General features: G+C 44.0%; 1 protein-coding gene across 1 annotated transcript in view; it reads right to left on the reverse strand.

The window, feature by feature from the left end:
• Nucleotides 1-21,036, reverse strand: part of Syne1 (spectrin repeat containing nuclear envelope protein 1) — a 367,506-nt gene that overhangs the window by 238,471 nt on the left and 107,999 nt on the right. Inside the window, 13 exon segments of the mRNA XM_048354307.1 lie at nt 1,166-1,326; nt 4,148-4,288; nt 4,923-5,093; nt 6,574-6,741; nt 7,765-7,929; nt 9,799-9,907; nt 10,527-10,735; nt 10,902-11,060; nt 13,244-13,378; nt 15,363-15,527; nt 16,132-16,290; nt 17,252-17,425; nt 20,099-20,242. Of these exon segments, the coding sequence (XP_048210264.1) occupies nt 1,166-1,326; nt 4,148-4,288; nt 4,923-5,093; nt 6,574-6,741; nt 7,765-7,929; nt 9,799-9,907; nt 10,527-10,735; nt 10,902-11,060; nt 13,244-13,378; nt 15,363-15,527; nt 16,132-16,290; nt 17,252-17,425; nt 20,099-20,242 (2,060 nt within the window).

A 21,036-nucleotide genomic window follows, 5' to 3' on the forward strand; every position in this document is an offset into this window, starting at 1 on the left:
AAGAAAAAAAAACAAAACAGGTCAAGGACAGTGCCCAAACCCTAGTTCAAGGCCCTGGAATGGCACCAGGGGGGAAAAAAGCTTCTGCTTCTTTTGGCTGTACTAAGATCTGAATTCAGAGTCTTGCAATTGGTAGGTCAGTGCTTTACCACTTGAGCCATACCTCTAGCCCCTTTTTGTCTTGTTATTTTGAGATAGGGACCTGCTTTTTGGGGGGGCTAATCTGAACTGCAACCCTCCTATTTAATCTTTCCACCTAACTAAGATGCTGGACACAAGCTTTTCTGCTGAAATGGAGTCTCGAGAATTTTTACCTAGGCTGGCCTAGAACTATGATCCTCTGTATCTTCATCTCCTAGTAGCTGAGAGTACAGGTATGAGCCACTGTATTTGGCTCCAAGACAGATCCTTAAAATTAATAAAATAGGGGCTGGGAATATGGCCTAGTGGCAAGAGTGCTTGCCTCAGATACTTGAAGCCCTGGGTTTGATTCCTCAGCACCACATATATAGAAAACAGCCAGTGGCACTGTGGTTCAAGTGGCAGAGTGCTAGCCTTGAGCAAAAAGAAGCCAGGGACGGTGCTCAGGCACTGAGTCCAAGGCCCAGGACTGGCAAAAAGAAAAAAAAAAGACTTGGATACCCTGGGAAACAAAACTCTAAAAATAAATTAATAAAATAAAATATCAACTGGTCAATTGGAATACTACAATTGGAGGTACTATAAATAAGCTCCTAAGCTTTGATTTAGAGACATGTGTTCTATGTGTTGTGTACTTAGGTCTAGAATCTATACTATCAAATTCTCTCTCCTTTCTAACTGCTGATAACAGAACAATGCATTCAAAAATATTAAATACTAGGATTCTTTTGAGATTCCCTCTGCAAAGGCCACAGCGTTGAGTAGATTATGGCTTTCTCATGAACATGGTCGGTCAAAGATGCAAACACTACACACACACACACACACCCCTCTCCCTTTTCTGTTATAGATCGGGGTTCCTGTGTTGAGAACACTTGCTTTAGAATTGAGCAACCTCCTCAAAACATGGTGAGATATACAGACACTTGGAAGTTTTAAAATACTATTTTGAATACAGGACGCAGGAAAGATGGAATTAAACTTTATCTCAGAGAAGAAATCTTAGGACTTGTGGAGCACATACTCTTCTTCGAGCGTGTCTTCTAGTTTTTTGACTTGCTCTTTGATTGACTTGGCCTGTTGCCGAAGCAGCTGCTTATTCTTGGGTCCCAGTGGGATCTCAGAGGCTTCCTTGACAAGATTCTCAGCCTGGACGGCAATACTCGCTGTCCGCTTGGAAAACTCCTGAAAAAAAAGATATCACAGCTGTTAGGTGCACATGCGCACATGTCTCTCTGCCCTCTGGTAAATTTCATAACTGCACAATGTCATCCAGAAATGATCAATGGATAGATATACCCATACAGGTATACACAGATACTGACCTGCATGACTATACTTTCAAATGGCTGAACTAGACACTTTGCTAACATATTTTTTATTTTATAAGTAGAACCGGCTCTCTATATCCAAACTCACTGGCAATTCTTACTGAAGTCTCATTTAGGCTGAACAGTTCTGATTCTGATCTACATTCTAATAACTTACTTAAATGCAAAATGCTTTTATTTATTACAGGCCAGTTCATGAAATGGTCAATAGTGAATGATTCTTTGATCATAGAGAGAGCAAATTTCTATATATCATTGCAGAGTATCTTAGCCAGTTCAGGGATCTTTCTGATATAAAAAGTTAGTTTACTAGCTTTCTAAAAATAGATATAATCTATGATTAATGCTGGTATGTCTTATGTTTTTGTATGCATATAACATAATTGAAAAAAAATAAATTTTGATCCAGTCATCCTGAGCTAGAATTCTGACTCTGGTAGGGTTACCACTGCATGCTACATTTTGGTAAATTACCTTTCGGGTCCTTGTCTTGTAAAATCCAGATGACAATGTTTAGCTTGGCATTCTACTCTTAGCATTCAGGTAGCAAATTCATTTTGAATTTGCCTTACACCTGTCAGGTACCAATTATCCTTTCTGTGTCCTTTATATAAAATTGAGGTAAATGGTTTAGTAATTCTAGTCACTGATTTTCAACAATTCTGAGCTATTTTAATTCAAACGTTAATTTAATTTGCATGATCCATTAGTACATTTTAGAGGTAATCTGAATTTTGTCAAGCAAATAATGCTGACTACAAGAAAAGATACAGTGATAATCTTGAACAAAGAAGATTACTGTCTTGTTTCTAATAAAAGAAAATCTCACAAGAAGTTTAAATTTTGATGAACATCCCACTTTCAAACAGCTAATACAGAGCTCTGATGTAAATATCTGTGTTTTTCACTCAGAGCCTCTCCCAGTCGATGAAATTAAAGCATAAACTTCCTGGATGAAAGATTTAATATAGTCATAGCAATATCAGTGCTGCTTAATGTAGCCTACAAGGAGCCTAAAATCAAGTACGCGAAGCTTCTTATGATAGCACAGATAGATTGACAGCATTCTAAACTATGACAATGTCCTAATACTGAATTCTGTGCTTGAAGGCATCTCCCATTATGATCTGAGAGCTTGGAGTGCACAAGTTCAATTGTGAAATACGTATACACTGTACCCCCTCAGGGCCCCCAAATCCCATCATCAGAGTGTATCAGTGTATCACCATGGCATTTCCCCAAATCCAGAACAAGGAGAAAAGAATGTCTCAAAGTGCTTCTTTGAGCTATGTAGGGGAAACAATGCAGAGGAATCCAGAGCAGGATGCTGCTGGTCAAAAGACAGGTAAGACAAAAGAACCTTGCAAGGCCTCATGGTCATGGCCTAGGAAGAAGAAAACTCATGGGAGAGACCAAATGCAAGCAGACAGGATGGAGTCCCATCATATAGACACGAAGTGATTCAGCTCTGGCCTGCACGCTCTCCATGACCTTGAGTATTGAATTCAAACCAGAGTATGACCCTCGATCAAGTCACAATAAAAGAGATAATAACAAACACGTAGCCATAGAAGAGATGGCCATGCCCACTTTCTGCAGAGGGAGTTCCACAATAAAGTCTAGAAATCCTGGAAGCAAGGTTCTTTCTTATATGTGGACAGATGTATCTCTACCAACCCAGCCTTTTAGTCCCCCACCCCCAACAAGGTACAAAGGTACCACAAAAGGCCCCGACCATCTCTCGTAAATGTTCCACACCGATTTCCGGTGTGCGTGAGTTCACAGATGGAGCACATGAAGCATACTACTAAACACTGTCTCTGATGTCCCCACTAGAATATCAAACCCACTGTCAGTGGAGTGATGTTTGCCGTCTTTCCAAAGTCATAGCTCCACCAGACACAGCCTCATTATCTTGGTGAGACTCCAAACTCTGGGCTCCTTATTCTTTTCCTTCACTCTAGTTTGTTGGCCTAACTTAGCATCAGCAACACCCCACCTTGGGCTCGGGTCCTTCACCTTGACTGCCACCCACCACCCTTATTTAACTCCCCAGATGCCTCGCAGCAAGAACCTAATAGTTGAATTCCAGGATCCCAGCCTTTCACACTTTCTAGCAATCGTGGACATCTGCTTAGAAATGTGTCTCCTTAAAGATCAGCGCCAGGGGTGTGACTCTCTTCCTAAAATTCCTCCAAATCCAATAGTTCCTGCTCCAGGCTGCCCAAGAGTGGCATTTTAGGTTTTCAAAGTCTGCACTGTGGCTCACCCTTCCTCCACCAGTTCCTGTCCTTTGGTTCTGCCCTACAACACAGAATCCTCACGGCTCATACTTTGATTCTTCGTGCCATTCCCCTTTCGAGGAATGCCTGTGTGTTCTTGGCTTCAGATTCTTCTTTCTAAGTTTTATGCACCCTCCATCCAGATACTAAAAAAGTATCTGCCACTGTGATGAAGCTAAGCCCGGCACACTTTTTTGAAAACCTTTACCTTTGTTCTTGAAATTTACATATTGACATTTATTTCCCAGGGTGTTGAAAGGAGTCTGTCATCAGTGAATAACGAGATTCATTCAAAAAGCAAAATAATGAAATGAAACAAAGAAGGAGACAGCGTTGAGTGTTTTCTCCTCTGAAAAATAAGCCTGACAATCTATAGGGTTTTTGTTACTATACCTTCGTCTGTTCCAGTTCTGAAGATAAACTTTCCAAACTGCTGAAACTCAGGAAGCGTTCATGGCTGGAACCTGTTTGAAAAAGGTATCTGACCACTGTCTCTTTGTTTTTCTCAAATCGTTCCCATTTCCTTAAGGTGACCTAAATTTGAAAATAAATAAAAAATAAATAAATAGCCCATCCCACTCCTGCAGATTAGCACAGTGTGTCACAAAATACCGCCACGGGTTTCATTTATTTCCCAAACTATTAACATCCTTCACACAGGATAAAACAACCCGTGACTCCTCTCTGCAAATTTCCAGTTTCTCCATCAGCAGTAAAGAAAAATACAGACCAGTGACAAAGAAAAACAATGTCACCTTTAAACCTCTCAAAAACAAGCACGATGAAAGGAGAAAGAAGGGAGGGAGAAAGAGTAGTAACAGAAGTCTTCAGAACTTATTTACAAGGAAACACGTCAACCCTTCTTTCTGGAATGCAGGTAGGGGGCAGGTCTGACTTCCTGTGGACGTGAAATGAGGACACCTTTTCTGGATTGAGACCCAGGGCCAATGAGATCCTGACTTCTCACTCATCTCTGCCGGGCGCCCTGGGGCCAGGCCCTCCTGCTCTCTCTGCCCAAGCATCTCCTGAGACTGATGATGGCATGACCCAAGGCAGGTACTCATGCAAAGCAGGTGGTTCCCCAGCATTTCACTCCTGCGGTCAGGATCCCCACCAGGAAGTCCACAAGGCCCCAGGCGCCACCGAGCCAGCCTTGGCCCAGCTCTACCTGGATGCGGCGCTCCTGCCTCTCCCGGCTGTCCTCCAAGCCGGCCAGGGTGCTCTCCAGCTTCTGCAGCTCCTCCTGGCCAGCGCCAGCCAGCCCACCTGCTCCCTGCAGCGCATGCGCCATCTGCTCCTGCAGGTCCTTCTTCTTGGCTGAGACCATCTTCGTCTTTTGCTGGAAGTCGTTTAACAGATGGGAATAAACATTACTCCCCGGGCAGCTATGCAGGGCCGTGCGTGTGCTCACGAGAACAGAAGTGGGAAAGGCACTATCTCACACAGCGTGGGCCTCGACTGTGTTTTAAGGTTGGACCCGACAGTCAAAACAGCAACAATGAGGCAGCTGTACGAGTTCAAAGGCGGGCGTTATTTATAACATTTTATTTTTGTACGTAATGGCAATTGTTTGTCTCAGGTGTTCTAGCTGTGTGCAGCTTTGGGAAAATGTTCAACTTTCCAGAAAGAATGTGGCAACAAAACTCGTTTGACCTGAGTCCTCCCAAATTAATTATTTTCTGCTGAAAAGTCTGGTTTTATCATCTAGATTATACAACGCAAATATGAAGAGAATGTTCCCCCTATGTTTATCAAGAATGGCCAATATGCTGAGATACTATGAGGAAAATTGTGTCTTGATGAAAATACTTTCACTACAGTATAAAATCTTGGGAGTTTATGAATCCACAAAGGATGCACACATGTGTAGACAGGTATTTGGCCCAAGAAATATGAAAATAATTTAAAAGTATAAATATCTAGAATGTCTTAAGCTGAAAACAAATAATTTTCCAAATGATTGAGAACAATGTTATCTCAAACATTAATTTCTGGAGCTCATGGACTTTTTATAATATTAAATAAATATAGTAAATCTAGAGGCTGCTAATTTGCACACACTGTTAAAGCAACCTTCACTGTTCTGTATATTTAAAATTAGTTAGGATTGTGCTGTGTATCAAGTCGTATAGAATTTTGTCATTCAATATTTCCATTTATAGTGAGTTTGACAAGCAATATATCCCATTTTAGTGTATACTATCAGACAATTGCAAAATAAACTGATTAAAATTAGTTATTATCAAGGACTGGGGTTGGGTGGGCTCAGCAATACAGTGTGTGCATAGCATGCTTGAGGCCCTGGGTTCCTTCTCCAGTACAAAAAACATCAAAATTATTACCAACATAAAATGGATTTCAATTACTTCTAGTACTAGAAATCTGGCACTTCAAGTAAGTTACAACTGCACAAACTAAAATGGTGTTCAATATTAGAAACTCTAGGTTTTAACACAATAACAAGAGAATAGTGATCTGAACTGTAAAGCAATTCCTCTGTGGCTTCCTTTGCTGTTATGGAAAGGCTAGTCTAGCCAGTTTCATACGGATTTTCATAGCTAAATCACCGTTTTCCCTCTGCAGTAGTCTTTGAACTTTCTGGTGCTATCAAATCACGGTCTGGGAATTTGTCTTGTAGGATATCCTGAAATATTCAATATTTAAGAGAAAGAGCAAAAACCAAGGGCAAGTTCTTCGACCCATTCAACCAGTTCCTTCCCTTCATCTCTCTTCCCTCCAATCCAGACATGGAATGCCTCTCATTTTGTGGCCAGCTACCAAGTTCACACCTGAGCCTTGCAGTCAAGAAGGAGCTCTACCTGATGATGAAGAAGTAACTGCTGGGCTTCAAACAGATTTTCTGTGTCCAGAATCTTCTCTGCTTCTTCCTGCACTTCCTGAGTACCAGAAATTAATTCCTCCAGGGAGCTCTTCACGATGTTTTTGTACTGAACACACTCTCCAAAGTTGCTTAACATCTTTTCAACCTAGTTTGACAGATTAGTATACATATTTAAGGGGCATGGCGTGTGATGTTCTGATAGATATGGATATATACATTATGAAATGAATTCTCTAATCAAGCTAATTAGTCTATCCATCACATCACATGTTTACTTGTGTGTGTGTATGTGCTTGTAAGAGTACTTAAGTCTACCTTTCTGAAAGAAAATTTTAAGCACACAGAATTGACTTATCAACTAGGATCTCCATGCTGTGTGTTAGTTCTCCAGAATTTATTTGTTTAACTTAAGTAAAGCCAGCAGCACTGTTGGAAGAAGCAACTTTCCCCTATGGTGATGGTGAGTGTATGTTGCAGACTTCTTTTTTTTTTTTTTTTTGCCATTGCACTCGACAATGCATTGAATTAAAGATGAAATGGATTATCAGCAGAAGACAGGTTTAACTGCCAAACCCAATTTCTTATATAAATCTGTACTTAAAAAGAAGGTATGTGTTTCCCATTCTATTTGTTTTTACTAGTGATAAAGTAGCAAAAAGCATACTAATTCAAGTTATGCACAGGTTGAAGGTAGATGTGTATGAAGAATCAATGCCCCTATAAACATGTGTGAGAGCTGGAACTGGGGTCATGAAATAAACTCCAAGATTATATAAAAATTGGGTATCAGATTTAATCTCTGGCCCCGGGTTTATCCGATTCTCAAAGCCTTTTTCTGAACCTTTATGTACCTTCAAGTGACTGTGATAGGACAGGAAATATAAAATAAAACAGGATGAAATAAGATAAAAGTAAAAGAAACAATAAAATAAATGTATAGGGATCCGTTTTGCCCTTCAGATACCATTTATCAACCTGAAGTAACACATTCCATAATAGCATATCCGTAACTCAAACACTTTATCTTTTCTAGCTACCTTCATATATTAAGTAACTATTGTTTCAACTACACTTTCTTTATAAAACAACTTTCCAAACTACAACAGAAAGGAAGATGGCTGTCTAGACTTCTGCCCCCCAAGTGTGTTAGCGTGAGAAGATGAGGTACCTCTGAAAGCAACGTGAGCAGTGTCTTGAAAGAGCTGGATAACTGGGCCAGCTCATCTCCTCGTCTCTGGGCTTCGTTCTCAGAAGAAACTTCAGTCAAAACTTTAAGTCTGGATTTCAGCCAGCTAAGAGCTTCCCCTCTTTTGCTAACATCATTTCTGATCTCCTGCCATGAAAGAACACTGCGGATTAATGAAGAAATGCAATTGTGAATCCTAAATTCCCCGTAGGAAAGAACTCAATCCAAGAAGGTTTGCAAAGTGGAGACAAAACTGCTAGTTGTTCAAACAGCAGTAGGGCACATGCTCGTTTTGCTTTGTGCATGTGTCTTTAACAATCGTCTCCAAGTCCAGCTTTGTGCCCTAATGCCAATACTCGATGAGCAAAAATCAATTCTGTCTATACTGAACAAGAGATCATCTTCAGAAGTAGATGAGCTAGATATTTACAGATATTCCCTTGTTCCTACAAAGCTGCTTCTAATAATACTAAAACAGAAAATGAGATGCCAACTTAGGAATTATGAAACACACACACACAGAGTTATGAGTCTTTGTGAACTTGGAGGACCATACTATTTTTAGAAAGAGAAATGATAACCTGTGTCATTGTCCTTGTTGTCATTAGCGATTTCTTTTATTGAAGAGTTTACTTGCTGGATATTGCTAAGGGTGCACTAGTGAGTTATTTTAGCTTCATTAAGTCATATTTAATACCCCATTTTAGTGGCTTTTAGAAGTCAATACATTTTAAAATGCATAAACAGGACTGCTGCTATAATTGAGGTAGGAAATGTTTACCGCCCCCCCCCCAAAAAAAAACACCATCACTGTAAAGCCTCCCAAGCCTTTGACTTGGGGATTAGGGGCTGAGGCATGGTAGTTGGCATAGGCCATCTCTCTGACACCAGCTCTAGTGCAGTGCACTACAGTGTAGTATACTGCAGTATTGTATAGTACAGTGCAGTGCAGTTCACTGGTGTATAGTGTTGTGCAGGTTCTGAAGCCAGCAATCTTCATGCTGCTCCTGCCCCAGGAACAGGAAGGGAAATGCAAATCAGTCAGGAAATGGCTGGTTCCAAAAAAAGATGGTCTCTGTACTCTACAATTTTAACAATATTATCATTTAGGGTTTAAATTCAGTAAGTCAGCTTATGAGTACATTTCCTCATGCCCCCCACACCCCCCAACCCACCTATCCCCTCAAATTACCTCCTTCAGTTTTCACACACATACATGGAATATTATGCAGAATCTCTATTCTGAAAGGTAAACTTTTTTTTTTATAACCAGTAAGGCATATCTGTTTCTGTATGTGTACTGTGACACTACTGAGCCCTTCATGCACGTGACATAATTATAATCAGATTATAACAACAGCACTAAGAGAGCAGGAAAAGAAAGGAAATGTATTTTTCTTAGCAACAACTACATGACTTGCAAGAGTTTAATATACTGACTACCCATCATAAATAAAAAAGACAAGCTAAGAGGAAGAGGCCTGCCAGATGCCATTCACAGAGCCCAAACTGCGTTCAGACGGAGAGCCTGGCTGTGTTTATCGATGGTTGCATTCTTGCTCACAGAGTAGGGACGAACCGGACCAGTCCATCCTGAAGATGAATGAGAGGACATGCTGTCTCTACCTTGTGAAATTTCTGCCTTGTCCTCTTTCCTCCTCCGCTGCCCTGGTGTTTGCATGAATAAAAATGTACTGTTCAGTGTTCTTGTTTTCTGAAACAATTCTTAAGTCTCTGTGGGCTTCTTCACCCATGCAAGTAATGTTTCACTCAGCATTTGCCCATTTGCTCACGATGAACAAAGAGGTACCACAGAGCCTGGCTAAATATCAAAGCTGATTTTATGTCAATGATTCAATAGGAAAAGAACCCCCCCAGTTCTCCACAGTAATCTTTAAGAAAAGGCTCAGAAGCCAGAGGAGGAAGAAAAACACTAGTTATATTGTCTAACACTCTTTATGTATTTATTGTTCTCACTAGAAATTTTCCTCTAGCAAAACAGTGGCCAGCACTTACCTCCACCGCACGCCTGACCTCGCCGTGGTTGGTAGTATCGAGGGCCTGATTCTTGATTCCCTTCAACTGTCCTTCCTTGTCAGATATCCAAGATGAGAACGCAGAAAATCTGAAAGAACACAAAACCCTTTTCTTATTCAAAGGAGAAAAATAGCATGGTTAGAATATATTCTCAATTGTGAATTCTTTGACAGAAACGAAATGAGTGATTACCCAACAGCTCAACAAACTTCCTGCAAACATTTAACATGAAGCTCTGAAGAGGGGTGACCACATTTGAGCTCCCAAACTTGGAGGAGCTCAAGCACAGGACAAAGATATGTCTCAAAGCCTGAGCACCCGGAGGAAGGAAAGAAGAAAAACCTGAGGTCTGGACTCACCTGTCCTCACTAGGGTAAGACAACTAAGGCAAAGGTGCAGAAGTCCCTCTGCATGGGGAATTAAGAAATTACCAAGGGGAGAAGGATTCACTGTCTTCCTCAGAGACGGAACATCTGGGTTATTTGGAAACAAGAGGCCTCGGCTCTGCTTTTGACTGAAACCCCTTCATTGAAACAAGGGAAGCATTCTTGCTCAAGAGCCTGGGAAAGATGGCCAATCTGATTTTCTTCATGGTGTAACATGACATAGTCATCATTTCTTTTCTTTCTGAAATGAATACTGATTTCTGCATTCACAGAGCAACTCAAGAGAGACTCAGTGGTTCTCTGGAGACAGCCCCTAGCTACCTGCTCACGTAGTCCTCCCACTTGAGGGGGTCTTCCACCAGCTTCTCGTATGTGCTGCCGATGGCAGCTCTGAGCTCCCTGAGAGCCGAGCGGCAGGTTCCAGGGGTACCCCTCATGGGGTCCCTCACGGGGAGTTTCCCACAGAGCTCCTCAATGAGCTGCAACCTCTTCTCACAGAGATGATGAGGACCTTTGTCGCTGAAGAAAACCTAGTGAGAAAAATGCCAGCGAGGAGTCACATGGTCTTTGCATTCACAGATGAGCTAAAGGAAGATGGTGATAGGGTGAAGCCCAGTTACCCACCCTGCCCCCCGCCCCGTTACACTGTTAGGCACCTGCGCGTGTGTACGCAGCCCGTGCCCCTGGGAGACATACCCTGTGCTCCTCAATGGACTTTTCGCTGCCTTCCTGGGATGCGAGCCTGGCCTCTCTGTCCAGTTCAGTTCTGCACTCCTCCAGGGATGCCGAGAACCTGTTCTTCTCCGCAGCGATCTTCAGGTGAAGCAAGTGATAAGGAGCCTCTCCTTGAAGATCCTGCATGCCAGGGAAAGTTCCAGAAACACAGCACCATGTTTCTGATGATGGACATTCCCACCGCAAGTGGGAACATAATCTACCACGGGCACTCTGCGCTTCCGATCACCGGCAACACAGTGAACCCTTTCCCTGTTGTGGATGGGATCATTTCATCGTGAAGGTTCCATGTCACGTCCACAGTAGCCCTGCTCAGGATCCCTGTTCCTGTTTCGTTTTATGATGGGACTATGGAGGCTCAAGGAGAAGCGGCAAAGCCCAGCTTCTGAATGGAGATTCCAACCACCCTCTGGCGCTGTGTGCCTTCACCCAGCTTGGTCCTCTGACTCGGGAACAGCATCGGGTGGCGGGAGGGGCCGGTATCTCACCCCCTTCACAGAGTCAAAGAAACCTTCATCATGGCCCTATCTCTCCCCAAACACCAAGTCCAAGAAAACCCGGGCTGCTGACCACCTGCTACGCCTTCTCCCTACAAGGCGTATTCAGAAAACAGCCACGCAGGCGAACACTCTACCTCAGTTTTTATGTTCTCTTTCTGCAATGTGAAAATAGGCTTTGGCGTTGCTTTTAGTTCTGTACTAAGTGTAGCCGACTTGTAGCCCAAAGCAATTAAAATAGCCAACTGATGAGAAAAATGACAGGTGGTAGAAAGGCTTCAGTAGATCATGTCTAGTGAGTAAAATGTGTGTGTGTGCACGTGTGTGCATGCGTGCGTGTGTGTGTGTGCACGTGTGTGTGACCTCGGTTCTAATCGTTGTGACAGGCTGCGTTTCAAAGGCCCGTTAGGAAGCTTGAATCTCTTTAAGAATCTTGTTATTTTTACTGAGACATTAAAAATTTAGAATGGGACATGCGCAAAATGTACTTCTTCACTTTGCTTCTCCTCCACACAGGATGGTGTTTTAGCCCCTGTTGCTGAGATCTCCAAGGCACTCTCCCATTTTTGGAGTTTTAGCTGCTAGTCTTCTAAGCCCCAAGACTTCTTACCACACTATGTGGGGGAAACAGCAGCTCTGGATAGCTTTGTGCCCCGCAGCGGGAGCCTTCCCTCCTGGGAGCCCTGGGGCTGCACAGTGACCAGGAAGCCACCTCCAGAGCCAGCAGCCGGGGCAGGCAGGCCGCGTGGGCTGGGCCCCATAGGGCTTCCCAGGGCTCTCCACGACGTGTGACACTCAGGCCACCCGTGTTCCCTCTGGTTTTCTCTCTTCCCTGGGCTTTTGCTTCTGTCTTTAAGGCTTCATCTCACTCCCTTTACCACCCCCAGGTGAGTTCTGGTCTTCTTTCAAAGCTTGCATAAATAGAACACCTTATTCATTTGTGCATTTAAAGATGTATTGTATTTTATTCTTTACAACTCATGATCTCCCTAATTGAATCCTACAGGAAAGGATTATGGTTTTTTTTTTTCCACCTTTGAATCTTTACCAAATAACTGCTTTTATTCATGTTTGTAGATCAAAGCTTTATAAGCAAGATGGTAAAATCACTGAAGATAGCAAATATATATATGTATATATATATATATACACACACACATGCATACATACATACATACTTGTAATTTAAATAGTATGCCTGATGATTAATTCACCTGCAAAGACTTTACTAAAGTGTAGTTGAATAAGTTAAATGCTCTTGTCATACCTGTTTCTCTCAAAACAGGAAATAACAAGTACTCAAGTACTATAATAAAACTATATGCTGCAATCAAGTGGGATAACAAAATTATGCCCTGTTATATCATGCCTTACACAAGTGGTTTTTGGGGTTTTTTTTGGTATGTTTTTCTTTTGTTGTTGCTGTTGTTTTTGTGCCAGTACTAGTGCTTGAACTCAGGGCCTGAGCACTACCCCTGAGATTGTTTTTTTTTTTCTCGAGGCCAGAGCTCTATCCATTGAGCCACAGCTCCACGTCAGGCTTTGCGGTGGTTCACTGAAGATCAGAATCTCACAGACTTTCCTGCTTGAGGGCTGCCTTCGAACCGCCACTCTCAGAGCTCAGCCTCTTGAGTAGCTGGGCTACAGATGTGATCCACCAGTGCCTGGCTAAATCCAGTTATTATTAACGGGAGAAATAACTCTTATGAGTTTCTTCATTTCTATTACATGTGGACCTTTGTTCCCCACACACCCTGCCATCACGCACGGCGCCGCATTTCCAACTCCGTGTCCATCCTCACCCACCTTCCACTGCTTATGCAGCTTCCTGACGGCCTCCTGCAGCCCCTGCTGCTCCTGCTCGGGGAGAATGTCCGTGAGCTCATCACACGCTTTCAGGAAGGCGTTGAGCACCCTCTGGTCCAGCTGGCTGAAGAACTCCTGGCGGAGGGGAGAGCGGCCATGAAGCTGGGCGGCATCAAGGCACCGTGGGCACCCGCAGAACTCCTGTTTGCTGTTAGTAATGTGCTCTAATTCCCTAGAGTTATGATTCACAGCTCATCACCTCTGTCTTTCAACTAGTACTTTTGACACTTCAGGGGGAAAATAAAGAAGATCTTTGTGCTTCTCAAACTCAGTAGACTACTCGAGAGGGCAAGTGGAAGACCTCGGGACCTTGATTTTATCACAATCGCGTTCTGATTCCTCTCTGGTGAAGTCAGAAGCACACGGCTGAAGCCAGAACTCAATCACACAAGCCCTGATTTTTTTAACTGTAATGTGTTTCGGATGTGACGGTTCCTATTACCACGTCTCCTCAACCAACATTCCAACTCTAGGTAGAACCTTGTCCCTCCTCCAAATCTGTTTGTTGAAGCTCGAACCCCAAAGTTCATGGAACTGGGTTATGGGACCTGGGGGGCGGGCAGTCAGTTTAGATGACAGGAATTAGGACTTTGTGGGAGGAGAGCCCGGCAAGTGTGTTATCTTCCTAAGATACAAGGATGTGGAAAAGATGGCCAAAAAGAGGAACTTCAACACAACCCTACCTATTTTAGATCCATGGTCTCAAACTTTCAGCTTCTGGAATTGCGGTAAAACAGACTTCTATTGCTGAAGCCGCTGTCTATGCCATTTTGTTATAGTGCCTTAGATGCCAGCGGCAGTTCACATGCAGATACTAATTGATGTCTCCCCCAGTCTCAGCTGTATCCATGAAGAGATGTTTTGAAACCACAGTGATTCAAAACAGAGAGTGCCAGACAGTCATGGTGTCAAAACCGGAGGAGATGCTTATGCCCCATGGCCACAGAAAACAACCCTAGGTCTAGAAAGCTCCAATCCCATTAACCGGTGTCGCCATCTGAGGGTATGGTCCGCAAAAATGTCCTGAAATGTCGGGACAACCATTTCACAGTGCAGCCCCACAGAGCACTTCACGCATTAGCAATCTTCTCACAGCTGGCTTAGTTTGGATAAGTAGGATAGTCATAAGGATGGGCTCCAAGTACTAAGACAACCTGGGCATCAGATGCCAAAGTATAGATGAGACTACGATGAGCAGGGTGCAAAACACGTGGCCACTCCCCTTGAGCCTCTGTCGAATCTTTAAGGAGAGGCTGAGCATATTGGGATCATGCTTTGAAGGAAAAACGGAGCACCAGAAGAATCCTCAAGATCCCTTCTTTAAAAAAATAATCTGGATGCAAGGAGGACACAGAAGAACCTTCCTGCTGTCCCCACTACCCGCAAGGCTAACCTAAGTTCAGGGCAGGCAGGATGTGAAATCCTACCAGGAAGAGAACCAGCAAAACTCAATGGGAGAGGCTTCGCTACTCTGTAATCTCAACTCCTCAGGAAGTTTGGATCTTGAGGACTGTGGTTTGAGGCCAGCCCAGTGTAGAAAAGTCTACAAGATTCTGTCTCCAAAATAGGCAGACAAAGCTCAGCTAGCGGCGTGGCTCAAGTGGTAGAGTCCCAGCTAAGAGAACAAGGCAAGCAAGCACGACCCTCCCTTCAAACCTCAGTACCAATGAAATACACGAAGCAGCTGGCTAACTAGCAGAAAACACAGAGAGCCAGAGGAGAGAGAGAGAGGATGGAGAGGGAGAACCTTTACTGACAGACGGATTTCCCAGCTCAATAATGAGAGTCAGTTGGAGAGCCTGAACGATCCTCTTTACTATTCCAGAAGCTTAAGACCGGTCTTTCCTAAGTGCACAGATGAATTGCTCTTAGGGCTTCCACGCTGTGGTTATCAATCTGCAGAGTTCCCGCCTGCCCAGCCCACTGGGTCCCTGCCCCCACCAAACCCGGCGCATTACAGCAAGATGATCCTTTTGTTTCCTCAGCCCAGCCCCCCAGGGCGCCCGTCCCCCCCCCTCAGGGCACCCGTCCTCCCCCCCCAGGGCAGCGGTGGACTCACGGTGTGCCTCCGCAACAGCTCCTCGGGGTCCCCCTTCTCGTCCAGGCCCTCCTGAGCCACCCGCAGCACCTTCTCCAGCTCCGCCCGCGACTCCTCAAACTTCTTCATCAAGCGGCTGTTGGTTTCCACGTGCTTCTTCCAATCGCCAGTCTTCTTGACCATGCTCTTGATGTAAAAAAAAAAAAAATACAGTCAACCCTCGGTATCCTTGGGGAGCTGACTTGCGGACCCCCCAGGTACCCACATCTACTGATGTTCGGGTCCCTTATAGAAAATGCCGCTGTGTTCGCCTATAGCCAGACATGTTCTCCCCTCCATGCTGTCAGACATCGCCTGTTCTTCAACGCCCCCCCACAACACAAGACTCATGGAAGTGCTGGGTTGCTCAATGACCGCTGACAGGGAAAAGTAAACACGACACACATGTTCCATGTAAATGCATGTGTTTTCCCGAATATTCTCAACTCAGAGTTGGCAGAAGTGACATAAGCATAAACCGGTGGGGACCACAGTTTAATGCTGCTTTCTCAATACTGAAATTTTTTTCATATAGCCAGCCTCCTCATTTTTGCTTTAACAAACCCTTGGAAGAAAGATATTTCATTATGATGAAAATACTTAACTCTTTTCAATATTAGGATAGGAGGGGGCAGTAAAATGGTTGCCTTCCAAATACCTGATAGCGAGGCATTTTGGCAAGTTCTGCTCATTTGTCCTGATTCCCTGTGCTGTCCCGGGCCCACAACGCTAAAGCAGGGAAGAAAATTACCTGGAAGGCCAGGTGAACATCTGCGAGCTGTCTCTGGAGCTGCATCTGATCGAAATGCTTCAACACGTTGCTCAAGGTCACGAACTTCTGGACACTCTGACCCCCTTTCTCAATGAGTGCCAAGGTTTTCTTACAGCTTTCTTGACAAGCTACCAGTTCCTACAGGGAGAGAAAACTCAAATAAATATTGTTTACCTGACAAGGTGAAAAAAGAGGCAGCCAAGAAGGAAGGAAAGAGGGAGGGAGGGGAGGAGGGGAGGGAAGGGGGGAGGGAGGGAAGGATGCAAGGAGGGAGGGAGAAAGACTGAAGTTCAAGGCCAGCCTAGGTAGGGCATAAGACCACTTCTTGATGAATAGGTGGACGCTCTGGTGGGACTGTTCATACTAGCTATGTGGGAGACTAAGATTGGAAAGGACCTCAGTCCTCAAAGGAACAAGCTAAGCATGGTAGTACATGCCTATCATCCAACAATGGTGGGAAGTATAAACAGAAAGAGTATGGTATATGAGCTTGCCCAGCAAAAAGTAACTGCTGGTTATCTCAAAAACAACCAGAACAAAAAGGCCTAGAGCCATGGCTGACGCAGAAGAACCATGAGTTCAAACCCCAACTATACAACAACAAACTGCCAAATAAACACTCTCTTGTAACAACAACAACAACAAAAACCATATTCCATGTTTCTGAGACACTGTCAACATCTGTACTTGTGGTTGAGAACGCTCAGCACCAGTGTACACAGAGCAGATGTTCATAAATGGTCAGTTCACGCTACTTGAAACAAACTGGACTTCCTAATTTTGCTCAACTCAGGGAACTTTCCAATACAGAAGACAAGAGAGCCTCGCTTCCAGCAGCCCAAGCTGCCCTGGGTGTTTAAGCTCGCTTGCCCTAGGAAACAGCTCAGACCACCAAACACCTTCTTCTCCTGACGTGAGGTGGGGTTCATCTTGGAACAGAACCTGCACTTTTGTGCTGTTACTAGAACTCTACTATTTGAGGGGGGGGAAATAAAAGTATCTGGGGGTGCCAGTGGAATTTCTATGACGTGTGAGCAACACTTCAGTCTCCGGATGGAGGCACGGAAGTAGTGCGGCATCAAAGCAGCGAGTCGCTTACCTGATGCTTCTGTTTAAAAAGAGCGCTGGATTGTGCCTCCCGCTCAAGGACGGCAATAGTCTTGTTGATTCTCCCGAGAGTCTCATAGAAGCCCGTGATGTGCTTTTCCAGCTCCTCCAATGGGGCCGACAGCTGCTGGGCCTCGTACAGCAGGGGGGCGTGGCATTCTTTCACCTTTAAAGACACAAGGGCAAAAATCCCATGAAAGGCCACCCAGAGCCACCCGCTGGAAGCAGGGTGCGGAGCTCTACGGAAGACGCCATCCAGGGCGTCCGGATCGGGAAACACTGTTCTTCCGCGCTACTTCCTCCTCATCGTTAGAACTTGATTCGAAAAAACAACAACAAAAAAAATCACAAAATGACTTTACCACTGAGACAAACAAAGGCCTGTGGAAAGCTCATCGTGAAAGTTCGTCTGAGTCATCCATCTGCTTAGCTCTTTCGCGTTCACGTGATCCGCGTGGCAAGGCAGATGGCACAAGACACTGCTTCCGAAACCACGCGACTCGTCCCCGCACTGGCCTTGAACTCTGACCCGAGATAGTGAGCAACCCTCGAGTTCTCTAGACATCTTCCAGCCTGACTTTCATGTGCCATCCTAGCTGTGCCCTGAGATGCACTCGGCATGTTCTCGTCTACTACAAGAAGACAAACTCACTTCTGTCTTTCCCGTTGCCACCTCTTAGCAACTGGCAGCTGCCCGATTCTCTGCGTATCAACACTCGACTCATTCCCAGCACGCACATCACCCACACCAGTTTGCTCATGAAGCTTCCTCTAATAGCAGATGTCTCCCCAGCCTGAATGGACCCAGCCCTGATCTGTAATTAGTCTATACATCGACATTATCTTTCTCATGAGCCCATATGTGTCCAGAGTCCAAGAGCCCCCTGGCTACTTCTGCATTGGACCCCATGACCTTAGAATCCCTTAAGAACTTCTCTCCCTCCTCATTTACTTGAGGTTGCTCCCAAAGGTTCATCACCATGGGTTAGTGGACCATGGCTTGTTTGTTTAATAACACATAAGTATAATAATATACTAATGCCATCAGCCACATTCCCAAAGTAAGCCTTGGAGAAGATGTGTTATGGGAGGACAACATTTTGTTACGTGGCTACAGATTTCTGTATATAGTAATACTTCTGTATTCTCAAATATACTGCTTAACTGATAAGCTCTTCAAGTGAAGGCTGTTGTTTCCATTGCAGCCAGACTGCTAAAATTAGCTTGAGCCAATCCAAGAGAATCTATTACTATGTATAAAATCAGTGTGCATTATTCATCCTTCCTGGGAATAACAGAGAAATGTATCAAGATTTTTGCATGCCAACCAGCAGTAAAGAAAACATAGTGACTTCATTGCACAGTTCAGATGTGCATTATCTAGATGTCTTCCAGCTTTTATTTTCATGGGCTTTAATGTGGAGATGGATTCAGGATGCTGCTGTCTGGGACATGTAGATCTATTGATGGCCTCTTCTACTTGACACAATTCACATCGCCTCAACCCTGCACTGGCTCCAGTGACAAAGCACAAGCCTCGCAATGGAGAAACCATTGAAGAAGAGAAAACATTGGCTTTAGAGTGGACTTACTCCTCATCAAATCTTCCTGCAGCAATAGTGCCATTGCTATCTATTCCCTTTAAGTTAGAAATGATCCCACTGAAATGTTACTAGTAAATGAAATGAATGTCAGCTTTTATACATGCCAAAGTGGCAAAGCTTTCTCTTTTGTCATGACCACAATTCCTTCTATTCTCTTTGTTTTACATTCATTTTATCATTCATTCTGTAAGACTATTAATTTCACTGGAGTTACTCTTTCTTTGTAGTTCTTCTCTTCTGTTTGATAGGCATTTCCACTTCACTTTTGCTTTCCAATTGCTCCTTATGAAATATTTCTAGTCATTGATTTAATTACTCTTGTCCTTCCTTCATTAGCCAATCTAAGTAGACTTCAAAAACAATGCTATTTTTCTAGAACTCAAGTTTAGATCAAAGATCTCCACTGGAATTTCCAAAGTTCCCAGGGAAAAATAATCTCAATAAAACATAAGGTTTTCAACTGATTCTGTCTACTGTCTGTCTAGAACAAGGCATTCAAAATAGCACAAATAGAAGTCCTATGCCTAGAACGAGCTCTACGAGACGAGAAGGGGCAACTTCCTCATTTCAAAGCTATGCTGGGGGGCTGGGGATATAGCCTAGTGGCAAGAGTGCCTGCCTCGGATACACGAGGCCCTAGGTTCGATTCCCCAGCACCACATATACAGAAAAGGGCCAGAAGCGGCGCTGTGGCTCAAGTGGCAGAGTGCTAGCCCTGAGCGGGAAGAAGCCAGGGACAGTGCTTAGGCCCTGAGTCCAAGGCCCAGGACTGGCCAAAAAAAAAAAAAGCTATGCTGGCATAAAGCAGCACCAATAAACGTAGAGATAAGCTATATCACATCTCAACAAAGGTTCATTAACAACTATGGTCCCCTTCTCTTCCATCCCCCTTCCCCATTCTCCATATGTCTCTTTTACTCCCTTCTCTATTTTATCACATTAACTCATGTTTGTGGTGGGGGGAGGCTATCTTTCCATTAAAATATATCTCTAGCACTTCTACATTAATAGAGGAGACCATGTTATTTTATCACTACTGATGCCAATACTTTTTTTGTTTTTAAAATGCATGTATATGAGCTAAATCACCAAATTGCGAAGCCAGGAGTCCTGGTACCAATAAAAGTGTGATTGGTCACGGGGAAGGGATTTGCCTTGGATGGCAGAGGAAGAGTGCGGCTACCCCGCCGCAGCGCTGGGGGCCCGCTGCGCATGCCCACTGCATGCTTTCGCACCTTGCTGAGCTGCTCCTTGAGTCTGGTCATGGTCGCAAGCATTTCATTGGCTTCCTCCTGGGGGCTTTCTTTGGCAAGGAGATGCGCCGTCTTTGTCATCATTTTGTACTGAGCGTCCATCACGGGCAGCCTTTGCTCCATGTCCTGCATGGGCCACGGGAACACAAAAAGCCTCATGAGCGTGTGAGACACTGCCTCTCCACTTCAGGATTCTGTAGAAGGCAGAGCGAAAATCAGCCTGCGCTGGACGGTATTACCTGGTGGCTGGAAACGTGTACACCAAGTTGTTGCTTTCCTTCTTTACTAATAGAAAAGCAATGCGACACAAATAAAATCAAAAGGCCCTTCCCTCTCAAAGCGGCCCGATGTCCTTAAGTTAGTCCTAAAGATTACTAGAAGGAATCTTTACATTTTTGAAAAATGTGTTCTAGAGTACAAAAATTCTGTATTGCGTAAACACATCCTAACCATGTGCGTGGTAATGCTGACTTTGAAAGTAAAAGTCTCTTTTTGTTGTTGTTTTCTTAAAAATAACATTTGCCATTGCAGAAAACTTATAAATTAGTCATTTCAGGGGAATCAGAGTATTTCCAGCCAAGCAGGAGACTGGGGTCAAGTTAGTGAGGCCCTATCTACAAGCTGAATGTAACTACAAAGACCTGTCACCATAGCTAGGCAAGAAAGGAGGGGCACTGTTCAAGGCTGGTGCTGAGGAAAACAGATGAGACCTTATCTAAAAAAATAATGGAAACCAAAAGGGGTTGGAGGGGTTGTTCAAATGGTAGAGCACCAACCTGGTGTGCATACGTCCTGAGTTCAAATATCAGTACTACCAAAAATTTGAAAATAGAGGAGCAAATTTTTTAATTCCTAATGGTTTTCTCATAAGGGGAGAACGAAAGCCAACATCTCACTAAACTGTCATTGTTTTTTTTACA

This window comes from Perognathus longimembris, chromosome 9, assembly GCF_023159225.1.
Source record: "Perognathus longimembris pacificus isolate PPM17 chromosome 9, ASM2315922v1, whole genome shotgun sequence".
In the NCBI taxonomy this organism is placed as follows: Eukaryota; Metazoa; Chordata; class Mammalia; order Rodentia; family Heteromyidae; genus Perognathus; species Perognathus longimembris.